The sequence below is a fragment of the Malus domestica genome, chromosome 02, assembly GCF_042453785.1.
Source record: "Malus domestica chromosome 02, GDT2T_hap1".
Classification (NCBI taxonomy): domain Eukaryota; kingdom Viridiplantae; phylum Streptophyta; class Magnoliopsida; order Rosales; family Rosaceae; genus Malus; species Malus domestica.
The window spans coordinates 4,787,810-4,810,612 of NC_091662.1; the positions used below are offsets into that span (position 1 = coordinate 4,787,810).

At 36.6% G+C, this 22,803-nt stretch overlaps 3 protein-coding genes across 11 annotated transcripts; all 3 read left to right on the top strand.

Annotated features, from left to right (window-relative positions):
* The first annotated feature begins 3,140 nt into the window (after positions 1–3,140).
* On the top strand, positions 3,141–6,841 carry LOC139192287 (probable glycosyltransferase At3g07620). 2 transcript variants are annotated; one of them, XM_070814156.1, is made up of 5 exons: positions 3,141–3,608; positions 3,954–5,036; positions 5,114–5,244; positions 5,334–5,682; positions 5,929–6,841. In XM_070814156.1, exons 2-5 carry the CDS (start codon positions 4,188–4,190, stop codon positions 6,595–6,597), a joined length of 1,998 nt encoding a protein of 665 aa, XP_070670257.1. In that variant the 5' UTR covers positions 3,141–3,608; positions 3,954–4,187; the 3' UTR covers positions 6,598–6,841. The 2 variants fall into 2 exon arrangements, with proteins under 2 accessions (XP_070670257.1, XP_070670260.1); XM_070814159.1 differs by having other exon boundaries at positions 3,153–3,608; positions 4,102–5,036.
* A 1,724-nt stretch (positions 6,842–8,565) lies between these two features.
* Positions 8,566–12,082, top strand: LOC103426647 (uncharacterized). 8 transcript variants are annotated; one of them, XM_017329897.3, is made up of 10 exons: positions 8,566–8,831; positions 8,999–9,060; positions 9,365–9,497; positions 9,609–9,861; positions 9,972–10,076; positions 10,269–10,397; positions 10,564–10,613; positions 10,720–10,817; positions 10,906–11,190; positions 11,435–12,082. In XM_017329897.3, exons 2-10 carry the CDS (start codon positions 9,013–9,015, stop codon positions 11,945–11,947), a joined length of 1,614 nt encoding a protein of 537 aa, XP_017185386.2. In that variant the 5' UTR covers positions 8,566–8,831; positions 8,999–9,012; the 3' UTR covers positions 11,948–12,082. The 8 variants fall into 8 exon arrangements, with proteins under 8 accessions (XP_017185386.2, XP_070670269.1, XP_070670279.1 ...); XM_070814168.1 differs by having other exon boundaries at positions 8,570–8,831; positions 8,994–9,060; XM_070814178.1 differs by having other exon boundaries at positions 8,596–8,831; positions 9,341–9,497.
* Positions 12,083–18,250: 6,168 nt separating this feature from the next.
* Positions 18,251–19,658, top strand: LOC114827773 (ethylene-responsive transcription factor TINY-like). The gene has a single exon (XM_029110357.2). It carries the CDS (start codon positions 18,667–18,669, stop codon positions 19,492–19,494), a length of 828 nt encoding a protein of 275 aa, XP_028966190.1. The 5' UTR covers positions 18,251–18,666; the 3' UTR covers positions 19,495–19,658.
* Positions 19,659–22,803: the final 3,145 nt, after the last annotated feature.

Sequence of the window (22,803 nt, forward strand, 5' to 3'; positions counted from 1 at the left end):
TATCATTGTACAAAAAGAGAAACATTGTTTGTTTATTTATTTTTATTAAAGATAATACCGTGTTCACTAGGGAGTACCCAATTTACTGATCAAATGACATGGGACAATAAAATCAGCACAGTTGTCCCTTTAATGCTTTATTAACTTTTGCTATGTTAAGTTTCAAAAAAAAAAAAAAAACTTTTGCTATTTTAAGAACCAAACAGCCCTCTCCCTCCTCACATTAGCCCTAGAGTAATGATATTCATACCATGTTTTTGTATCATATTTTCATATCACTTTAGGTGACATTTGATGTGAATAGTCACATTATTTGAATTAATCAAAATTTTAAATTTAGTTCATTATTTAATAAACTAATAATTAAGAAAAAATAGTTAATTAAATGATGATTGTGGTATACGATATGTCATTCTCCTTCATTTCCTTGGGTTTTACAAATTTTTCAAGTGATGTAATTATCTACATCAGATGCCATCTAAGATGATTTAAAAATGTGATATAAAAACATAATATAAATAGCAAAACGTTTGTCAATGTTCGTACTTGGTTGCTCAAACGAGTCGATGTCTAGCAAGTTTAATGTTGGTGGTGTAGAGGGCCTAGTGGTTCATGACACTGATGTTTCAGATTCGGAGGAAGAATCTGGGCATGGGACTGATACTTATCAACAGACCTGCGTGTATGGGTTCGCACCACGTAATGACAGCACTTCGACCGGGGCGTCCATGTTAGTGAATAATGTAGTACCTGGCAAAGTTATCCGGTGGGAACGGTCGACAGTGGCAATCATGTAATTGAATAAAGCCAAAGTGTAACCTCAACCTTGATAGGGGTCCTTTAAAGCCAATATAGCTTGCTTCCAATTTGTTTACGTTGAGAAAAATTTCGGAAGAATTGTCTAGATGAATCTGTTCTTAGGTTGAATGTGATCAATATGAATCAAAAGAGATTAAAATGCAAGTGAGTCCTAAATTTTTGTGTAATATGCCAAATAATTAATTAACACGATCGGGATGTCACCATCATTTCTTCTGTTAAGTATGTTTTGAAGAATTCTTTAGAAAATGATTCTAAACTACTTTAATTTACACAATTTTTTTTTTTAACAAAATCAAAGATACAAGCATACTGTCCTTTCAACTGATATCGTCTTTGTGACCTTTTATGCCAATTAATAGAGTAAAAAGGGATCATTTTAGTACTAGATCCTTAATCATTAAATCTTTACGCATTGAATCCTTGACATACATTTTGTTATTGAATCATTGATACACATCAATCTCAGTTCAGTCGATACAGACTATGCCCAGGAGAAGAGTAAATTTTCGTGAAACTTAGTAAAAGTTGGGAAATTTTATGTGAACTCATACAACCTATATCTACATCCAATTTACATTTTACACCCATATTACTTTTAATTAAGAAACCAATATCTCTTTAAACCCAAATTTATTACCTAACTATCCTCACAAACCCAATTCAATTTATAAATTTAGCTATACACCCATTTATCTACAATGCAGTCGCCAAAATCTCTGCCTTCAATTTTGCAAAACCTAATCAATGTAGCATTGCCTCATGCCCAATATCTGCATCTACAGGCAAGGCAACCCCAAATTATTTCAGAAATCAAACCCACAACAAAACTTCAAAAGGTCCTCCTTGAAAATTTTGAATTCTTACAACTTAATGCCATTTTGAGAGCTAGATGGGTTTAAAATTTCTTTTAATTTTGGACAATACTTGGGTACTGAACAGTCAGTACCCAATTTTCTGACCTTCTACAATGACGCAATAAGTTTTTAACACGTGTCCCGTAAAAGCAATTTCCCTATATTTGCTATTTTCTAACCAAACACTAGCTATCATTTTAAATCCATAACCAAACACAACATTTCCCCTTCCTATGTCTGCCATGGATGATCCGACGCCGACTTTCCTCTTCCTTTTTCTTATGTCTGCCATGGATGATCCGTCGACGCCGACCACCTAGCCTCTCTCCTCCGTCAACCACCCCCACTTTATCCAACCGTCATCCCACTCCTACTCCCTCCTGAAACTGTCATCCCACCCCACTACCACTTCCCTTGTCGAGACCAACGACCCTTCCCTTCCGGATTGAAAGGGATTTCGAATTTGAAAAATCAGTCTCGTTGTTGTAGAAGAGAAAAGATTGGAAGTGGGTCGCCGGAGAAGATAATGATTGTTGGTGGGATTGGGCCGTTGGGTCGCCGGAGAAGAGGAGCCATGGTATCCATGACATGAAAGAATTGCAGAGTTGCTGGAGGAAGAAGAGGGTAGTTTGGTCACGCGATTAATAAGAAAAAGGGGTGTTTGGATACTTGGTTAAGCATTTAACACATGTCTTATTTTTGTTGGTCCACATAACTCAGTGCGTAAAATAAGTACTGATTAGTCAGTAGGCAAGTATTTTCCTTGAAATTTTAGCTCTTTAAAAATAGAGATTTCTGCTTTTTTTAATTTTTCTGTCAATTGCTTTAATGAATTTTTATTTGGTCTTTTTCCTAAAGTTTCAAATTTCCGAATGGATTTTTGAAAGGAAAATACTTGGCTGCTAAAGAATTTAGCAGCCAGTCATGCTTACACCCAATTACGGGTCGACACGTGTCCACCTGTAATTGGGTATAATCAGAACTTGGACACGTGTCCACCCGTGATTGGGTGTAAGCAGGACCGACTGCTGAATTTGCAGCAGCCAAGTCCGGTTCTTTTTGAAAACCCAACCCAGTAGAGATCAGTGATGTAGAAAGATTTCATGATTTGATCTTTTTCTTAAAGCTTTGTTTTCATTATAAGAGCTATTAGGGGTTTTGTCGGAATGAATGTAGGATAAATAAGGAGTGATGACAGAGTTTAATTAAAGGATATGAGTTTATTCATAAATTTTAGTTTTATTGTTAACTTCATCTTGTACTTTATGATAATTATACAATAGAGTAAAAAAGACAATTCACATTTAAAGTTTAAATTTGATATAGAGAGATGTTATGTGGGTTTAAATAAAATTTCCGATAAAAGTTTAACCATCCAGAAGGAAAGCAGTTTAATAGACAAAAGAAATAATAATACTTAATTCTGGCACGTATACTTAATGGTAGTCTTTGAACAGTGTCACAGTAAAGAACAACAAAACATTTTTTCATTGTCGGTTATATGAATTTTATAATGCTATATTGCGTTAGGATAGATTCAAGTACTCTAACTATTTTCTTAGAATCTTTTCCAAAATCTTTTTAGATCTTCTTTTACCCCTTCGACCTTGAATATCTGTTCCATTACCGCATCTTCTAATCGAAACGTTAGGAGAGAACAGTGTCACAGTAAAGCCAGTATTTTATTTGAGAGAAAATATTTTAATATAATAAGTGGATGCGACTGTGACTGATGAGAGAGATTCTCTCTTTCTTCTTCAAACGGAGTTCCGAACGGCCAAAATCCCAACTTGGAAAAGCCCTGTTCTTTGCAAAGTTTTCATCTGGGTCCTTGTGTTCTTTGCAAAAAGCTTCAACTGATCGGTTTCTGGGGTTTTTCTGTTTGGCTTCAGAGAAATCCCAGTCTCAAGTTTTGCGCTTCACTGTACTCAGGTCAGTTCAAAACTTTCATTTTCTCGGCAACCAAACAGGAAAGAGCATTTCCTTTTTACTAATGCTTAGTGGGAATGCAACTGTTACTCACTCTCATAAAGCATAGATTCTTTCATAAATTAGAATGCCTGCTAATTGCAGCTGAAATTTACACTGCGATTGCTTGGATTCTGATTAGCGTTGCTGAGATTAGTCTTAATTAATCAGTTCTGATATGCATGTTACGAGTCTAGTGTTTAATTAGCCTGAATTAACAAGCTCTATTAAGCAAGATCTCACCTTTATTTTCTGTGATTAATTGTGAGCGTTCTGGAAATGCTGATGTGCTAATTCTTTGTTCTGCAGAATTGCTAATAACTAGTGAATTTCAACCTCTTTGTTTCGGTTTTCGCTATGACCCCGATTCAGGACAGATCTATGATCTAACTGTTAATGAGCTGCACTGTTGGATTTTGATTGTGCATAATTTGTGCTGTTGTGGGAGTCTATGCAGGATTTGGTTTTGCAAGTGAGTCGATTTCCTGTTAAGATGTTCCGGTAGCTTCTGAATTATCGGCATTGCAAGTATTAGTGCCTAGTATGGAGTACACATTTCAATTTCCTAAGCTATGCAATATAGAACCCCGGAGTCGGAGATGGCTTTTTCTTCTCGGGGTAGTGTCTGTTACTTATTTATCGATTCAGTCGCTTTTGATTCCCTATGGCATTGCTCTTCGGTCTCTATCGCCTCACAGTGAGGTTCCAGCACAAGTCGAAGGTAGTGTCCTCCCTGTTCATTCCTCTGCCAAGTCCATGATGGTTCGCAATCCTCTCAAGGTAAATTCTTTGGATTCGATAGATGTTTCTATGTTTGGAGGAGATATTAGGCAGGGTACTGAACCAAAGGGAAATGATGTATCTAAGGAAATCGATTTAATGCTAGAAGAAAGAGAAATAGACAATGATTTTGAAAGTGACATTAATCGAAATGTGGATGATGATTTCCCGTCTGAGAATGTTGTAGTCGTAAATGAAAGTCTAGCATTAGTCAGCATTATGAATCGAGAAAATGTTACTATTTTGCATAAGGCTGACGAAACTAGGCATGGCTTCCATTTGAAGAAGATTGTGTTGCCGAACTCTGAAATTACTAGGGAGAATGCTTCAAAAGAAAATTCAACCGTGACAGCGAAAAGATCTGATGGTGTTGAAACTGCTTTTCATTCGTCTCCACTCATTTTACCTGCAGCGAATTTGTTAGAAAATAGAAGCACTTCCGTTGGTTCTACTTCCTTGAAAAGTGGTGTTGTGGCTTCAAAAAATGGTTCTGTAGTGATGACAAGACCTGGGAAGAAGAAGATGAGGTGTGAATTGCCACCAAAGTCGATCACATCAATATCTGAGATGAATCGTATACTAGTGCGGAAGCGCGTTTCTTCCCTTTCACCGGTAAGATACTGCTGCTGCTAATCTAATCATCCCCCAATCAATTTGTTAGGGTTCCTAACTTCTTCCATTGATTGTAGAAACCACGATGGTCCTCTGTACGTGACCAGGAGATTCTAGCTGCAAAGTCACAGATCAAGCATCCTCCTGTTGCAATAAATGATCCAGAACTTTATGCTCCTCTCTTTAGAAATGTTTCCATGTTTAAAAGGTAGTTAGGATTAAATTTAAGAGGTAAATTTAATTTTAATGCTAAAAGAATGTGATTCCTTTTACAGTAACATTTTGTTCCGTTCTTAGGAGTTATGAACTTATGGAACGCACGCTGAAAATCTATATCTACAAGGAGGGAAACAAGCCGATCTTTCATCAACCAATACTCAAGGGTTTATATGCTTCAGAAGGATGGTTCATGAAACTGATGCAGGGATATAAGCGCTTTCTTGTCAAGGATCCTAGCAAGGCTCATCTGTTTTATATGCCATTTAGTTCGCGGATGCTAGAGTACGCTCTATATGTACGTAACTCTCACAACCGTACAAACCTACGCCAATTTCTGAAGGAATATTCCGAAACAATTGCAGCAAAGTATCCTTATTTCAACAGAACTGATGGCGCAGATCATTTTCTTGTTGCTTGCCATGACTGGGTACGCTCTCCATGCACCTTTATTTTTTCTTGCTTTTTCCTTCATGACTAATATCTGCTTTGTTATTAGTGATAAGATACTACGATAGTAAAATGGGATTCCACAAATGGTTTTGAGATTCATACGTACTGCCAAGATTCTCATGAAAACGAATCCTATCATAGTGGACATCGACACAAATGTATTTCTTACATGCGTGTGTCTCAGAGTGCATGCCTTTCTAACATGTGAGGTTGACTTTTCTAGGCTCCATATGAAACAAGGCACCACATGGAGCGCTGCATCAAAGCGCTTTGCAATGCTGATCCAACATCCGGCTTCAAAATAGCAAGGGATGTGTCTCTTCCAGAGACATATGTTCGTTCAGAGAGAAATCCCCTTGTAGATCTTGGAGGCAAACCTCCTTCTGAGAGGAAGATTCTTGCCTTTTATGCTGGAAATATGCACGGCTACTTACGTCCAATTCTGCTAGAGTACTGGAAGGACAAAGACCCCGATATGAAGATTTTTGGCCCAATGCCTCCCGGTGTTGCAAGAAAATTGAATTACATCCACCACATGCAGAGCAGCAAATACTGTATCTGCCCCAAGGGTTATGAGGTCAACAGTCCGCGAGTGGTTGAAGCAATATTTTATGAGTGCGTACCTGTGATCATATCTGACAACTTTGTGCCGCCATTTTTTGAGGTTTTGGATTGGGGGGCATTCTCTGTGATTCTTGCAGAGCAAGACATTCCAAAGTTGAAAGAGCTACTAGTTTCGATACCAGAAGAGAAGTATCTGCAGCTGCAACTAGGCGTCAGGAAGGTTCAGAAACATTTTCTGTGGCATGCTAAACCCCTCAAGTATGATCTCTTCCACATGACACTTCATTCGATTTGGTACAACCGAGTTTTTCAGTTAAAACTCCGTTAAGTTCTGCTGAAATTCCCCGACGAACAGAGGCGGAGATGTTAGCACATGAAATAGAAATGAGGCAGTTTCCGATCGCTTCTTGTTCTACCTGTGAAGCTGTAGAAAGAGTCTGTTTAAATGCTACACCATGAAGTTAACTGTGAGTAAAGCTTTTCAACTGTTTTGTAAGTAACATATTTCACATTTTCCTGTTTTGTAAATAATTTCTTTCTTCTAATCCCGGTAGCTGAAACTGTTATTGCTAGTTGCTACCTGTAAGAAATTCAGACACCTGAAAGCTATCTTTTAATGGTTAAAGTATGCAAAGTGATCACCAAGACAAATGAAGGTGGTAAAGATAAGTTTTAGAGCGTGACGGACCAGAGGACTTTCATGGTGCGGACACCAATGTGATGGTGTTCCGTGGCATAAAGTCTTTTTCCACTAAGTGAGATTGGTTATATGAATCCTAGAACGTCGTTCGGTTAGTCTCATTTCATTTAAAATTCATTATCATAAGGATTCAACGTAAGATAAGAATGTCTGATGTCGACTATTTGACGTCCTCTCCCTCCTCATTTATCCGGAACCGGCAAAATCAACATAACAGTGTTTCGTGCCATGTAAATTGCCCAGCGACTGAGTTTGACGTAGGATTCCCAGCATGGTTCATTGAGCAAAGAGATGTCTACACACCAACCCAAAAGAGTTCGTTCCCAATGCGCCGTGTGTTTCTTATTCTCTCACACACGAGCGAGCCATCCGCTTGGAATTTTGAGTTGTCACAGAGAGACATAGACGTCTTCTTGGTGGGTCCCAGCTGTTCCACTCGCTGACTGTTTTCTGCACACACCAGAAAGGCACCACGTATACTTCTCCATCTTCAAAGTTCAAGCCTTGTCCCCCTTGTTACCCTACAATTGTCACTGCTTCCGAGTTTCGATCCTCAAATTCTGGGTTTTACTGTTATGGCGGAAGTTTAAAAATGATTTCTCCGTTTGCCAATGTTTTTATTTTTTTATTAGTTTTTCAAAATACTCATTTGTTGAATGACGAAATGAATGTCAACTCGTACATTTTTGCCAATTTGAAGACGACTCTCTTCTAAATCTCATAAAAATGGTAGGTGGTTTTTATAGACTAATACATCTTCTACCTTCAATTTATTAAGGATAATAATGTAAATTCATCTTCTAGGGACAATACTTAGAGACCAAGGAAAACTGTTAGTTTGTTATGATAAGATTCCTCTTAGTTAGAGAGTTGGTATACCAGAGATAGCTCACACATGTTGTATATATACCTCCAATGTAATCTTATTCATTTGTGAAATGAAAATATATTTTCCTAATATGGTATCACCCGCCACTGTCTCCCGACTTTTCTCTTCGATCCCCAAATTTCTGCTTCCTTTTGTGCACTCTTCTATGTGATTTTTCTGCTGATCAATTATCTTCTTCTTCGATCTTGCTCGTCATCGATCTTGATCACTACTGCACTCTTCTTCTCTCTATTCTTCTGGCCATGGCAACCTCTGCTTCTCCTTCCTCGGCATCGGATTCTCACATTCTTCCACCGCCTGCATCTTCAAACCCTAATTCCTCGAATTCAGCGTCCATTATATATATATACCTTCAATGTAATTTTATTCATTTGTGAAATGAAAATATATTTTCCTAATACAATTGACATTGGAAGTTTCCAGCATTTCTTCGTTCAACAAACATTGAACCATGTTATACAAAAATGTTAAGTTTAATTCACTCATCATTTATCTCCGCTTAAAAAAGACTAATGCAACATAAGTCATTATAACAATGTTGTAAATCTAACACTCTCATTTAAAGATATTAACAGTTTACGATTAGTTTAAGATATTGCTCTAACATCTCGAAGATAAGTTATCTCCCTTTGCCACTTTGGCTGCTGCTAAAGTCCTATGGTGGGCCAGAGCATCCACGAAATAAAGGTGACTGGATAACGATAATCTATTGCTCCATTGCATCCCCCACGACAGCTCTTTTCTCATTCGGTTGGTACCATTCCCAATATTCCACTAATCCACTTCTCTCTCTTGTCCTTCTCATTCATTAACTTCACTTATTTCAAGCTTTCAACTTCGAAATTTAGTTTGGACTTCATTGGAAATGGGGTCTGTAGATACTTGTCCCTCACTCTTCCCTCTATAAATTCAACTGCCTTTGCTTCTGAACAGGAACCTGCTTCTGGGGTTTTCAAATCGTCCTTCTTTGACTGTAAGTTGCTATCTTTCTGCTATTTTACTTGCATTTTGTTTGATATAATGGAGTTGTTTTGTTGTGTTTTTTGTTCCATATGATTGATTTGCTCATCTGGGTTTTTGTTGTTGTACCTTAATAGTGTCAAAGTTCCAACCTTTTAAGTTTTCTTGTTGTAAGTTCAGGATTCAAAGAGTTAATGGGCGATGTGGTTTTTGAGAATGATATATCTGAAATGCCTGTCACAGTAAGTACTTTCAACTTCACAATTCTGCATTATTGTAGACGATCTCTACTTTTTTCTGTGAGTGAGTGTATATTTTGTAATCTCTTCTCTATTGTAAGTTTGTAACTATTATTTTTTCGCCTTTCGTCTTAATCTTCGATCCATTCCGCCATCTGATCTACATCAACATGTTAAAATTCGGAAGCAACTTCCGGTCCATATTGAGATTAGCAACAAAGTTATAATTAACTTATTGAGTTTTAATTTCTTTAAAGTTTGCTTTTTAACATTGTGTTTAAAGTGCTAATATAGGTAATTGCATCAGGTCTGTAATGATACTGTGAGGAAGAAAAGTTTTCTTTTCGATAGCTTGGGATTGTATTCGTCGATGGATGACATTTTCACCCGTCTATTGACATTGGCTAGTTATATTAGTCATCGGTTTGTTCAATTTATCGGTGAGTAGTTTTTTCTATGGTCACATGTATGCGTAGCTGCATAATGTATGCTGATGCTGATGTTATATTCTCAGAACGTAATGGATGGATTTGGAAATGATGTTATTGCAGAGGATCTCGCACGTACAGATGCTGATAGATGTTCAGATGATTTGCTGGTCAATTCTGCTGGACAGTATTTAAGATCATTGAGACACGGTGTTTGTAATTCATTTTTTGAAGGTTATTCATCGTCTTCAAAATCTTGTTTATCCGGTCAAAACCCTGGAATCTGTGAAAGAGTCTCAGAGCCCAGGGAAGACGCTAGAACTGAAATTGTAGCTGCCAAGTCCAGTTATGCAGTTGTCCCATTCATTTTTAAAGGGTAATACCATTTGGTCCAATTACGATATAACGTCATGATCCCATCTGGTTTTAAGTTTCAAACTGAATGATTAATTTTAATGTTTAATCTGTTGCTTCATCCTGATGCAGGTTAGTACTGCCATTACATGGTTTACAATTTGCATGGCGGTTGGCAATGTCTTGTTGCAGAAGCTCTGTGGCATACGTTAGATGTGCTCATCTTCGAATTTGTAGGTAAACAAGCAGATTTTAGTTATACAAAACTGCAAACTGATGAATCCATATTCCATATTTAATGAATAGCTTCTTTTAGTTTTAATTCAGATTGGATTTTATTTTACTTCGAGTAAGTAATTTGTTGCTTTTCCATGTCATCGTTCATTGTTTTAGGTTCTAGTAGGTTAACATTCATTTTGCATTTGTCAGCATTGCATCTCGAATACAGAAATCATTGCGAGGCTCAGCAGATGATATTGGATGGTTGCAGCGCACTGACGGCATGCCTGGTGTGGAGGATGGTACAGCAAGATTTTTGGAATTGCTTGCAGGAATTAGGTACCAACTAATATAATAAGCTCGACTGCACTAGACGGTTGGATCTGTTAAGAACTGGGTTCAATTTGTTTTTATGTGCTGTTCAGATATTTGATCAATTGTGTTTACTAGTGTGTTCATATGTTTATACATTCTTATTGCTTGTATGCCATGCTGTATACTTCAGGAATGGAAAGCACAGACTTCCCAGCTCATATGTCTATCTACTAATTCCCGGTACAGAAGATTTACTTTTCCCTGAGTTTTGATTTTGTTCTTCTCACCTGTTCAATCCACATTTAGCGTTTTGCTCAAATAGTTAACAGGAACTTTGAACTTTCAGGCCTCTTTAGCAATCACGGCCCCTTATACTTTGTTGGAACTAAGAAATTCTTTTCGAAGATGGGTCTAGCGTGCCATATTGCAAAAATTCACAGCGAGGTAATTACTTATTACTGACCTTTTAAGGATCTACTGAACTTGTAAAATGATATTAGTCTTCTTTTTTTCATGTTATTTTTGTACAAAGGCATCGGTTGCGCACAATGCATGGGAACTCAAGCAATATATCGAGGAACTATATTGGGGATCCGGTAAGCGTGTTATGCTGCTAGGGCACAGCAAAGGTGGTGTGGATGCTGCAGCTGCATTATCAGTCTACTGGGGTGATTTGAAAGACAAAGTGGCTGGTTTAGCACTGGTACAGAGCCCATACGGCGGCACTCCATTGGCTTCTGATTGTCTTCGTGAAGGCCAGGTTGCTGATAAAGAAACCCGCCGGATCATGGAGCTCTTGATATGCAAGCTAATTAAGGTAATAGCTACTTTTTACAAAACACAAACATCATGGCATTCCCTTTTTCGAATTTTATAAACTCAATCTAGTACTATATGTTTTCAAGGCCTTTCCTAATAGGTTTCTGTTTTCAATTATTCGCTGATCAATGTTTTGTTACGCGTATTTTTGTTACATTAATTTCCAAATGCATAATCATGGAAAGTTTTTCCTTCAATCATCTTGTTGGGGTTTTGTTCATTGCCCTCTGTTGCACTGGAAGGGTGACATTCGGGCACTGGAGGATCTTACATACGAGAAGCGAAAGGAGTTTATCTTGAATCACAAACTTCCCGCAGAGCAAATTCCTTTGATTTCCTTCCACTCTGAGGCCAGCATTGCTCCCGGCGTCCTTGCAACAATGACACACATAGCGCATGCAGAACTTCCCTGGCTCCCCCTACCAAACTTTGGCAATAAAGAGTCAGATGAAATCATTCAAGCAGGGCGTCAGCTGCCAGTAGTGATTCCTTTATCTGCTGCCATGGCCTTGACTGCACTTCATCTCCAACTCCGGTATGGGGAGAAGAGTGACGGGTTAGTAACCTGCCGTGACGCTGAAGTTCCAGGTTCGGTTGTGGTCCGACCGGACAGGAAGCTTGATCATGCCTGGATGGTTTATTCTACAAAGAAAAGGAACCCAGGTGAGGCTGATGCCTCAGAAATGTGTGAGGCTATTCTGACTCTGCTTGTAGAGCTTGGAAAGTTAAAGGAAGAGGCAAAAGCTATGAACTGATCTAATCCTTCATACAATTTCTTTACTTCAGCATTTTATTTATGTTGTTTTTGCTTTGATTTGATTTGCTATAAATGCTGTTATTTAAACATACATTCACAGCAATCAATGGTAAAAGAGAAAAACTACTGCCTACTTGGTCTCTAACAAAACTAATGGAATTTCCTATATTTTGGTTTCACTTAACTCTATGTTAATTCTTTTCTATATGAGAATTACCCTAATCAGATAGCTTTGCCGAAGTTTCTTTCCGTATAAGAAGGCCCAAAACTATCTGCTAGGCCCAATTAACAATAAATTCTGCTTGAGTCCATCAACAAGTAAATTTGCTAAGTCCAAGCCAATAAATTCTTGTAGGCCCAAACGGCCACCAACCCATTAGCTAGGACCCAAAATTTTCTTAATTGAACTAGCAAGTTAGCAACAAAGCTTAGCCAACAACCCATAAATTGTTAATGAACAATTGAACCCTAATATCCTCATATCATAAGAAAAGAGGCATACCAAAAATAGTTTTTTTTTATTTTATTTTTTGTATTTATAACAAATGATAGGACAATCTACATTAAATTTATCTAAACTACTGACAGGAGAATTTGGACGTAGAACCACAAGCATACCGAGTCGTAAGCCACTTGCACCAAAGGTAGCTTCTTTTGAGATATATTTATTTTCTTTGAGAATGTTTATAGTTGAGGTCAGATTTTACGTCCCCTTCATTGTAATGTTTCTAAACTAACTAATAAAAATTTTCAACTCATCGTGGAGATTCTCTTAAGATTTAAAAATAAAAGGAATAAAAGAGTATGATCCATTGCCATATCATAAGGTAGGAAAAACCAATTCTAAACCCAGCAGAATCCAACAAGTTTCTTTCTTTATAAAACGTATGGGTGACACATGGATTGCATGTGTATGAGATTGAACAACAGTAGGGCTTAGCATTTATATTTTTAAAGGTCGAAATTCATGAAGTTATCAGTTGGCTCAAATGACCACAAAAAAAAATCAGTCGGCTCCACATATTTAATGGCTCAATGGGTCTTGCTCTGCACAACTACTCCTCAAACGTGAACGCTATCATATATAAGAAAACTAATATATATATATATATATATATGACAACCAATTTATAAGGCTTATTTCGTAATGTATTTCAAGTTTAATGATCCAAATTGTTCTTATTTTAATACATTATTCATAGATCATTCTTACAAAAAATTAGATAAATCCAAAACCATCAAGATATTCATTTCTAGTGAAGAAAATAGGCAAATACGATTTTGCAAAGAAACACTAAATTTGATTTAACGGTCATATGATTTCGGATATAGGGATTTTTGGTAGAGATGATCTTTGAAGTAAAACATAAAAGATAGACGGTTGGATCATTGAAATATATTCAGAATCGGCCCAACAAAAAAATGTGTCAAAATGTTTGTTAAAAAGGTGTGTATTATATATGTTAGACATATTTGAGGATGATAGAGAGATTCAAAAAACATAAGTAACCAATTGTCTGGTATTAGTGAACATGAAAAGTACTAATTAGAATTCAGTTTTGAAACTTTAGGGTTTTCCTTTGAAACAATTATGTTTCAGGTAGCTGTAAGTTTCATTTTCATGAAATAACATCACATTTTCTGGTGCAACTGAAGCGGTGAATAAAAGCTTCTTCTGTTTTTGTGTTAAGAGATGGATAACTTTCTGGCTTGCATGTCGATTGCTTCCATGGATGTGGCTGCTATTAAAAGTTCAAACCACCAAACTTTCCATCAAACTGAAACCCTAGATCAATTCACGAGAACATTATTTTTCTTCTTAAGGCCTAAAAACCAAGAGAAATCTTACTTTCTGCACTAGTAAATTGACATCCAAATTACATTTCAAACCCCAATAAATAAATACTCCTTGTGTTTTCGATTATGTTGTTTTTGCAGAGAGAATTTTTAAATGCTGGTTTAAAAGCAAAATTTTTTTGGTCGAAGTTTAAAGCAAACTATTCTCACCATTGTACGAATGATTAATGCATGACAATTTCTTGTATAACCCGTTAATTATTTGACATGAAACGATTCAAACGACACAACCTAATAACTAATTGAGTTGTTATCGAGTCACCTAATAAGAACCTGTTAAGATAACGGGTTTGACACGACTTGTGGAATTGGTTTGTTGGCCGTATTATTTCCTTACAAGAAAAGTTTAGAATTAGAGCATGATTTTCTCATTCCAATTTCACAAAACGTTCAATATTGGCTTTAGTTCGATACATTCTACACAGCAATGAATATAATTTAACCGTCCAAAGGTATACGTACCATTGATATTGCAATCAAAACCATATGTTGAATATTGGTGGACACTTTCCAGTGAATATAGGACCCCCAGTATATGTTACATTATTTCAAGCTTTTCAGGCCACCCATCAGTTGATTAAATTGTACGTGTGGCCATGAAGGCAAGATGCATGCATGCAAACCCTAGCTAGCAAAGCGGACCCAATTGATAACTACGTTGCGATTCCAAAACTGGAATGGAAACAAATTGAAACATTTTTTGCAGATCTTGTTTTCGAGTCTGGCCAGCTCTATATATAATTATTCAACGACCTATATCTTATACACGGAGTAAAACATGCTACAAAAATCAATTGGTGCATGCATGGGAAGTTAGTTTTTGACCTCATATTCTTCATCACACTATATTATTATTGTTACAATCTTCTGGAGTTATGCAGAAAAGATGAACAATGTGGAAAATGAGCCTTATAGCTCGTTGATATATAAGCTGAGTCTCAGTCTGTACTTTGTTCAAGGTGGGGGACGCATGAAAAAGCAAATTTATTCAGCATGCATAGAGTGGTTGATTCATTTTCCTATTAATAGATCAATTTAATTACACGAACATCCTCTAGAAAAACGATTACTTTTCGTTCGGTTTAGATCATGTATTTTCTGTTTCTTTGGGTTACATTAGGAAGAAAATCGAACCCTTTGACCTAACTTGATCCTAATTGAACCCTTATCAACATTATGCCGATATATAAGATTGGAAGAGAATCAAACTCTTGATGATCTGACCTCATTCAAATCGAACCCTCAAAAACCTATGCCTATAAGACCATTTGGGACATAGTAAAGTTCTCATTATAACTTACTTTAATTTCTTATTCGTCCGATTTTCCAATAATTCAAATATCTACAAGTAGGGCTAGCTCGAAGGAAAGCATGAGTTTGGTTTCTAATATGACGCAAATAAAACAAAAATCTATATTAAAAAAAAATGGAGCTTGAAAATTAATTCAAAAGTTTGTTGCGTTAGAGTTGCCTTAATGGTCAATCACTGTTGAGTTCAGATGCTGATAGCACAATATATGAAACTGGGACAATGATTGTCTGCCCTGCTTGCTCCCGTGCCCTCCGATGCCCTCTTGTTTTGTGTGGTTACGTTTAAGCCACGTCAACATTTTATATTGTTTTTTTTATAGAGATAATAAGACAAAAATGAATAATAATATAAAATATTGACGTGGCTTAACCGTGACCACACATATAGGAGGGCAGATAATCCTTGTCTATGAAACTGATGAACCCAGCTGGGCCATCTTATATATAGGCCTTTTTTGTTCTAGTACTCCCTAGATGCCTGCATTATTTTTTTATTTTTGGCAAATTAGCATTAAATATGCGGTTTCCAGCTTGCTTTTGTTTTCGTTTCAGACCAAACGAGTGGAAAACTCATACTTTACGATTCTCGTTTGCTTTGCAAGATTAATGGATATCTTCTAAAAATCAAAGATATCGCGTTAAATTACGAAATAATGGTGGAAATAATTTATTTTATTTTATTATTTAGTGTTAAAGGTGATAAGTTTTTTTAGGAGTGTGATATCCACACACCCTTTTAATTTTCGATCGTTAGATCAGATAAATTGAAGAATATCATGCGATAATTTGTCAATATTTAATAAGTATGTCGAAAAAATTTCAGAAACTAGTTATCGGTTGAATTATTGGAGACTTGATGGATTTGCCATTTCTCTGCTGGGACCTGGAAAAATTAAAAGCCCATGACCTCAATTTATGAAGCCCATATTTTGTTGGAAGAAGTTTCAAATATTATAAACTCTCTCTCTCTCTCTCTCTCTCTCTCTCTCTCTCTCTCTCTCTCTCAAAAATATAAACCCCTTTGGTAAGTGGAAACAATTACAAGGACACTCATGACTCATATTATTAGAAAAGAACAATGAAACAGTACATGTACTATAATATAGGTAATTTATTTACAGTATTATTGATCAGATGGTAATAACTTGGAATGGATAAATGGACTTTGAATCAATGGGAGATTTTTAGATGTCACTAATTGTATATATTCATACATATATTTCTTTCATCGTAATAATTGAGGATGTGAAAGATTCTTTATTTTACACTCGGTTGTAAACATTTATATGTCTATTTCTTAATTACATAACATATTGGGAATACGATAGATAATTCTCTAAAAAAGAAATGTGTTTCACAACTATGTATCTTTTTTTCACATCACATGACGAACTGTAAATAGAGCAATTTCTCTATACATCTATTCATCTATTTCACTTGGCACGTGACAAACTGTGAATAGGACAGCTTCTCTAAAAAATAATTGTTGGATACACATTTGAGTCTATACCTAATATCTTTCATCACACGACGGACTGAGACTAAGACAAACTCTTTAAAAAAAATCGAGTTTACATATAGACTAAAAATAATTTATCTTTCTCATCACATGACAATCAAGAACACAGTAAATTCTCTAGAAAAAACAAGGCATGAGCCAAAAGTACACCGAAGGGTTTTGCAGGGCAGTAGTCTAGCTGTTAAGATTGGTCCGGCAATGGCTGTGGGGTATGGGGAGATTAATGAATCAAAAAATTTTGAAGTCTAGGTTGGCTGAAGAAAGTAGAAGAGTTTTAAATATCGTTGGTGCTTAATGCTTACGGGGAGAAGGGGAAAGAAGGAAAGATATATTGGCAGGATTGGGTGGTGCACAACAAAGGCCTAGCCCATCCTTGTATGGTAATATTAAGGCCATTTTCAACCAAAATGACTAAATATAGTCTCGTTCAAAATTATAGTTCTACAATAAATTATTTTTAAATAAACAATGTTAGGCCATATTCATATATCATTTCTAATCGAATGGGCTAAATATAGTCTATTCAATAATTTATTAGTTAAATTAATTAAATTACTGTTAGATGTTTTCAACCTTAGGCGTTGAATAAATTATTGTTGCAGATGAGCTATGCCCCAAAAAAAAGGCTAAAATGGGGGCTAGTGGTCTTCATAGAATTATAATAGTCTAGTGGTCTTCATACCCAACCATCCATTGGTAATGTATTTTTTGAAAAATTAGGCCATTTTTGGCTTTGGACCTTTAGCCTCTTCGTTGAAGATGACCTAATTATGGAGAGATTTTTTTAATGTTACCGGAATATAGGACAATACGTTATATGTTATTATACAAGTATGAGAGATTTTTTTTTCAAATATTCCTGTATTTATATAATGACATATGAGTATGTATACATGTTCTGACTACAGTAAAAAAATATCTCTTAATTGTCCCCACACGACTGTGTTTCTGTGCCAGCAGCTCTGCTTTTCTGGCCCTTGGAAGCTGTCTCTGGTATCCTAATTTACCCGTACCATTTTCTCTTTTTACACTCCCATTGCTTTCTGACCGTTTCTTGTTTCCTTTATCTCTGCACACTGCGTATCTTATGTACTAACTTTACTTATTTACAATGAGATTGGTAGTTTGGAAATAGAACAAAAAATGGAGTTATATTTTAGGAAAAGACTTGGTTCAAAGTAGGTATTTCTGCTAGGTATTTTCTATGGTGCTATCGATTATAGTTTGACACTTGAGCATAAATTTTTCTTCTTTGTGTTTTTACAATGGGTTATTTTTGCATACGTGTCAAATTAGATTGCAGAAATGAGAAGTCGTCATTCTTCCTTCTACCACAAGGTCATTCATGGGAAACTCACTAGACTACCAACCGTTAATTCGACTCACTACACAATGTATTAGATGATTTGAACCGTCCGTTTTATAGACTTTGAGCGTAAAATCATTTTTACAAAAAGTCATTTAAATTGAAAAAGAAACAAAAGACTAATTTAGATTACAACATTATATTGCAATTAGACTTCAATGAAAAAATATGTGTCATATTAGCTTATTAACGGATTAGTGCTTGAGATTTTTATATATGGTCAACAGAATGATGAAAACGATGGGGTTAAAAGGAGGGAGTCAGACCGACTCAGTGTTGTTGGCGTGGTCACTTAACGAAGAAGCCCACGTTTTCCACTTCAGATTCTCTCTCTCTCTCTCTCTCTCTCTCTCTCTCTCCCTTCCTCTAATAAAACCCCTCCCTTCACTTGCTCTTCTTTCTCAATTCCCCTTCTTCCTTTCCCGTTTTCCTCACTCACTCACACACGCAACAACTACGTACACTCTCCAACTCTCTCTCTCTCTCCAGCATTACCCTATAAATAATATAACTCGGTCACACTGCCTGAAGCTCACAAAAGCCAACTCCTTTCCACTTCCAGAACGCATTCTATTTATAGTAAACCAGAGAAAGAAACGAAAGCTCGATACTTTTGCCTTGGTTTCTTTTTTAAGCATTTCACTGAGTCCACTACCCATCAACAATGGCTGACCCAACTCACTCGGAGACCGAGTCGAGCTTCAACTCCTCCTCACACTCCCCTCCTTCCCCGTCCTCATCTGGGTTTTCCCACTCCATTCCGAACCCCGGTCAAAATCCACTTCGCGAAATGTCCAACTCGCCAGACCCGGATCAGAAGCGGGCCAGAGAAACCAGCAGCAAGCACCCGGTTTACAGAGGGGTCCGAATGCGGACATGGGGCAAGTGGGTGTCAGAAATCCGCGAGCCCAGGAAGAAGAGTCGGATCTGGCTCGGTACATTCTCGACACCCGAAATGGCCGCGCGTGCCCACGACGTGGCAGCGCTGACCATCAAAGGCAACTCCGCGATCCTCAACTTCCCCGGACTCGTCGGGTTGCTGCCTCGACCCGACTCGAACTCTCCCCGGGACATACAAGCCGCGGCTGCCAAAGCCGCTTCCATGGAAACTCTAAACACGCCGCCTCCTCCACCGTCGCAGTCGTCTTCGTCGTCGTCGTCAGCATTGTCACAGTCCTCACCATCATCCTCAACGGTGGGTGCGACAAGTACGAGCGAGGACGCAGGAACGCCGGAGGAGCTGGAGGAGATAGTGGAGCTGCCAAGCCTGGGAACGAGCTACGAGTCGGCCGAGTCGGGGAGCGAGCTCGTGTTTGCTGATTCGGTGGAGGGGTGGCTGTATCCTCCGCCGTGGTGGCACAACAGTTATTTCGAGGAAGATTATGGGTATAATAGTCTTATCAACAGTTTTATTAGGGATGATCAAATGTTAATGCCTGAACCACCAGCTGCCGAGTGTGTTGAAGTTGAGGCCTTATTGTGGCATCATTAAATATGAACCGCTGGATCTTACTTTCTTGTTGGTTGAGTTAATTTAGTGCCCTTTTTAATTTTCATTTTATTAGGATATTTTGAGTACTTTACCCCTTTTGCCAATAGGAGTTGTTATCTAGAAATCTATTTTTAATTAATTTATGTTATTTGATATTCTTTAAATTCTTTGATTCGACAGTTAAAAATTAAAAGAATGTCGTAAGAGATAAAACAGGACATGTAGATAACGGCACCCTTGTTAAAATGGTCAATGGTCTACTATCCACAGTCCACAGTCCACCCACAAGTTTTCAGTTACTTTCTTAATTTTTCTTCTTAACTATTTATACTTTCTTGAATAATAAAATACAATTTGGAGTTGAGATTTTGACTTCCCCCTTCATTGAAATCAAAAGGGGCTTTTCTAGATACAATGAGATTCGAGCGGAGGATTAAGTCACGTAATGAGTCAGTCAGTATTTGATAAAGAACTTATCATTAAAGAGAATTGAACCTAATATCGTTAGACTATTGTTACCCTTATTTTTCACTACTCGATCATTTATATCCTATGAGTAAATTAATTTTTTTATCCAAAGGTATAATAAAACATAATAATTTAGTTTTTTTTTTTTAATCAAAGGACATTCTACAGCTTTCTCAAAACATCAAATTAGTAATTTATCGAAACTGGAATTATTAATTTACTCAAATTAGAAACTCTGTTTTTTTCTAAATTTTCAGGCATGAGGCAAATTTCACAACCAAAAGGCATACACTCTAAAATATGTCTTCTTTTTGTTGAAAGATCGAATAAATATATTAATAATTTTGTTACATGCATTCTTGCCCCCGCCCATGCACTACATGATTTTGGCCACGTGTGCATGTGACGCATACATGTAAAAAAAGGGATGATATGAATTAATTATATTTTTTTCGTCCATCGTACGCAGTTTTACTTTTATTTTACAAATAGACTGTTTACACATCTCGAATTCGTAATCTTTTTATTACAAAGGAGCAACATTTTCATTGTGCCAAGGTTAGAGTTTGACATATGTAAATTAATTTCATCTCATTTAAGATTGTGGTTACTTAACTAGGTAAGTGCGTTATTTGGAATTACATAGAGGTATGTCGTTATTGGTCTATTTACGAATAGATTGTACAATATAACACGATGTCTAACCCCTTACTTTCACATTTCTCCGCTAGAGATCATCTCTGGATCTCTCCTACCAAAGCCACCAAGTCCATTCATTAGGGTCCTTGAAATTTGATCTAACGGCTACAATTATTATAACTTTTTAAAATGGCTCCCTGTTTGTAGTCGTTAAATCAAATTTCAAAGGTCCAGATAGGTGGATTTGGTGGAAGAGATCCGGAGATAATCTCTTCCCATTTGTGAAAACAATAGAATACAATGACATCGTCTATAGTACCTAAAGAATCTCTCATGGTGAGAGATCTTATTGCAGACTGTAATATATATCTCGTTATTTCTACATCTCTAATTAAGTAACGAGCGAGTATTGCCGAAACACAAAGACACATCATCAGATAAGTACCTAAAGAATCTCTCTCCCCTTGTGAGGGGACTTGTTGCAGTGACAATTGCGTTTCTGCTACTACGCAGGGGCCGGTCTTGTTGTGTTCTGTTCTGAGAGTCTTCTGACATGTTCATATATTTACTCATATCTTTATAATTTGCACAGTCAATGCTCTATGCCTGCATTTTTTTGGTTTTCTCTTGCTGTAACTTGTTTCAAATATCATACTGAATCAATGACATCAAATCAAGGACATGCATATAAATATGGTCAGAAAATATGATATTTATAAACCAAAGTTCCAAAACAAAAGTTCACAGGGATAGGGTTGTTAAGATTTTCTTTCTCCTCTTTGTACTTCCTTATTTGTTGCTGAAAATGGTTGTTGGTGCTAATATTTACAAATTTTTGTGGAATTGTTAAATTACTGATCAAGGGTTTACATTAAGAAATTAAAGTATGTGGGTTGTTTTTAATAAACCCTAGTATTTTTGGGTTCATATCTGGTTTTTATTTTTTATTAAGGGAACAATAGTTGATGGATCAAACACAATTTCTCAAACATAGGAAACAAGGAGTTAGGAGAAGACAGCATGTTGATTTGGTTGGTAAAGCATTCGAATTTGAGAGTAGAGCAGCGGCGAAGTCAGAATTTTTAAATAATGGGATCATGATTTTGATAAAAAAATTAAAAAAAAACCTTCATTTGACCATTTCATAGAGCACCTAGTAGGAATTTATCGATTCTTGCCAACATCTGGCGAAATCTTATGCCAACAACTATTATGATTTGTAGAAGCTTGTCGAGGGTGGCTATAGTAAATGGTGGAGTAATGTTGAAGACGGTCAAGGTTTATCAATTGAGGCATATCATCGAGTGCTTGGTGCGTACAATAAAGTTGCACACAAGAAGAGGAAAAGGAAAGACAAGAATGATAGGAACAAATATAGAAGACGAAGTAAGAGGAGAAGGTTGTATGGTTTGTCCTAACTATTTATAGAGTGAAATACAATATAGATACAAATATTCATAGAGTTTTTGAAGTTGTTGAGATCATGAACAACCTATGACCCCATGCTAGTTCGCCTGTGCTATTGATGTAGATAAATGAGTATACTACTCTAGCCAACTTGACATGTTCAACTTCACATCTTCATTTTAAACATTATATTTGATCTTTTTGTTGTGAAAACAAAATTACAAATAAAACCATGAAGGCAATCCCATCATAAACAATCAAATTTGAAAGGCATAACTAGAACAATGCTAATGAAGTTGTACGATTCCATTTTATATAGTATATATAGTACAAACTTTGCTTAAAAAATAATTTCTAGGGCTTGGAAGCTGTCAATCGAGTTTGTTAATCAACCTCATGAGCTTCCTAAGTGCTACGCACTGCATAAGGATCTCAGCTGCTAGCTCAAAGCCAAGATCACGTACTATTTAAGTTTGTGCTTCCATTTACCGACCAAAACAAAATAGTACTATTTAAGTTTCTGCTATCTAGAATCTAGCTAACCTTTTACACAAAATTTAAAAAGGTTTTTTGTTAACTTAATCTTCACATTCTCCCCATAGTTTTTGGTTGGAGTTGATTACAAATGGAAACTTTTCATTCAATCATCTGTCGACAAGAAAATCCTAAACCCAACCACCTCGGACTGGCCTAGTAATCGAAAACGAATTTCAAGTATGTATTTTTTCAGGATATGTCATAAGTTCGATTCTTAAAATTAGTGAATTATTTGATGATGGTCAAGAGGAGGCTGAA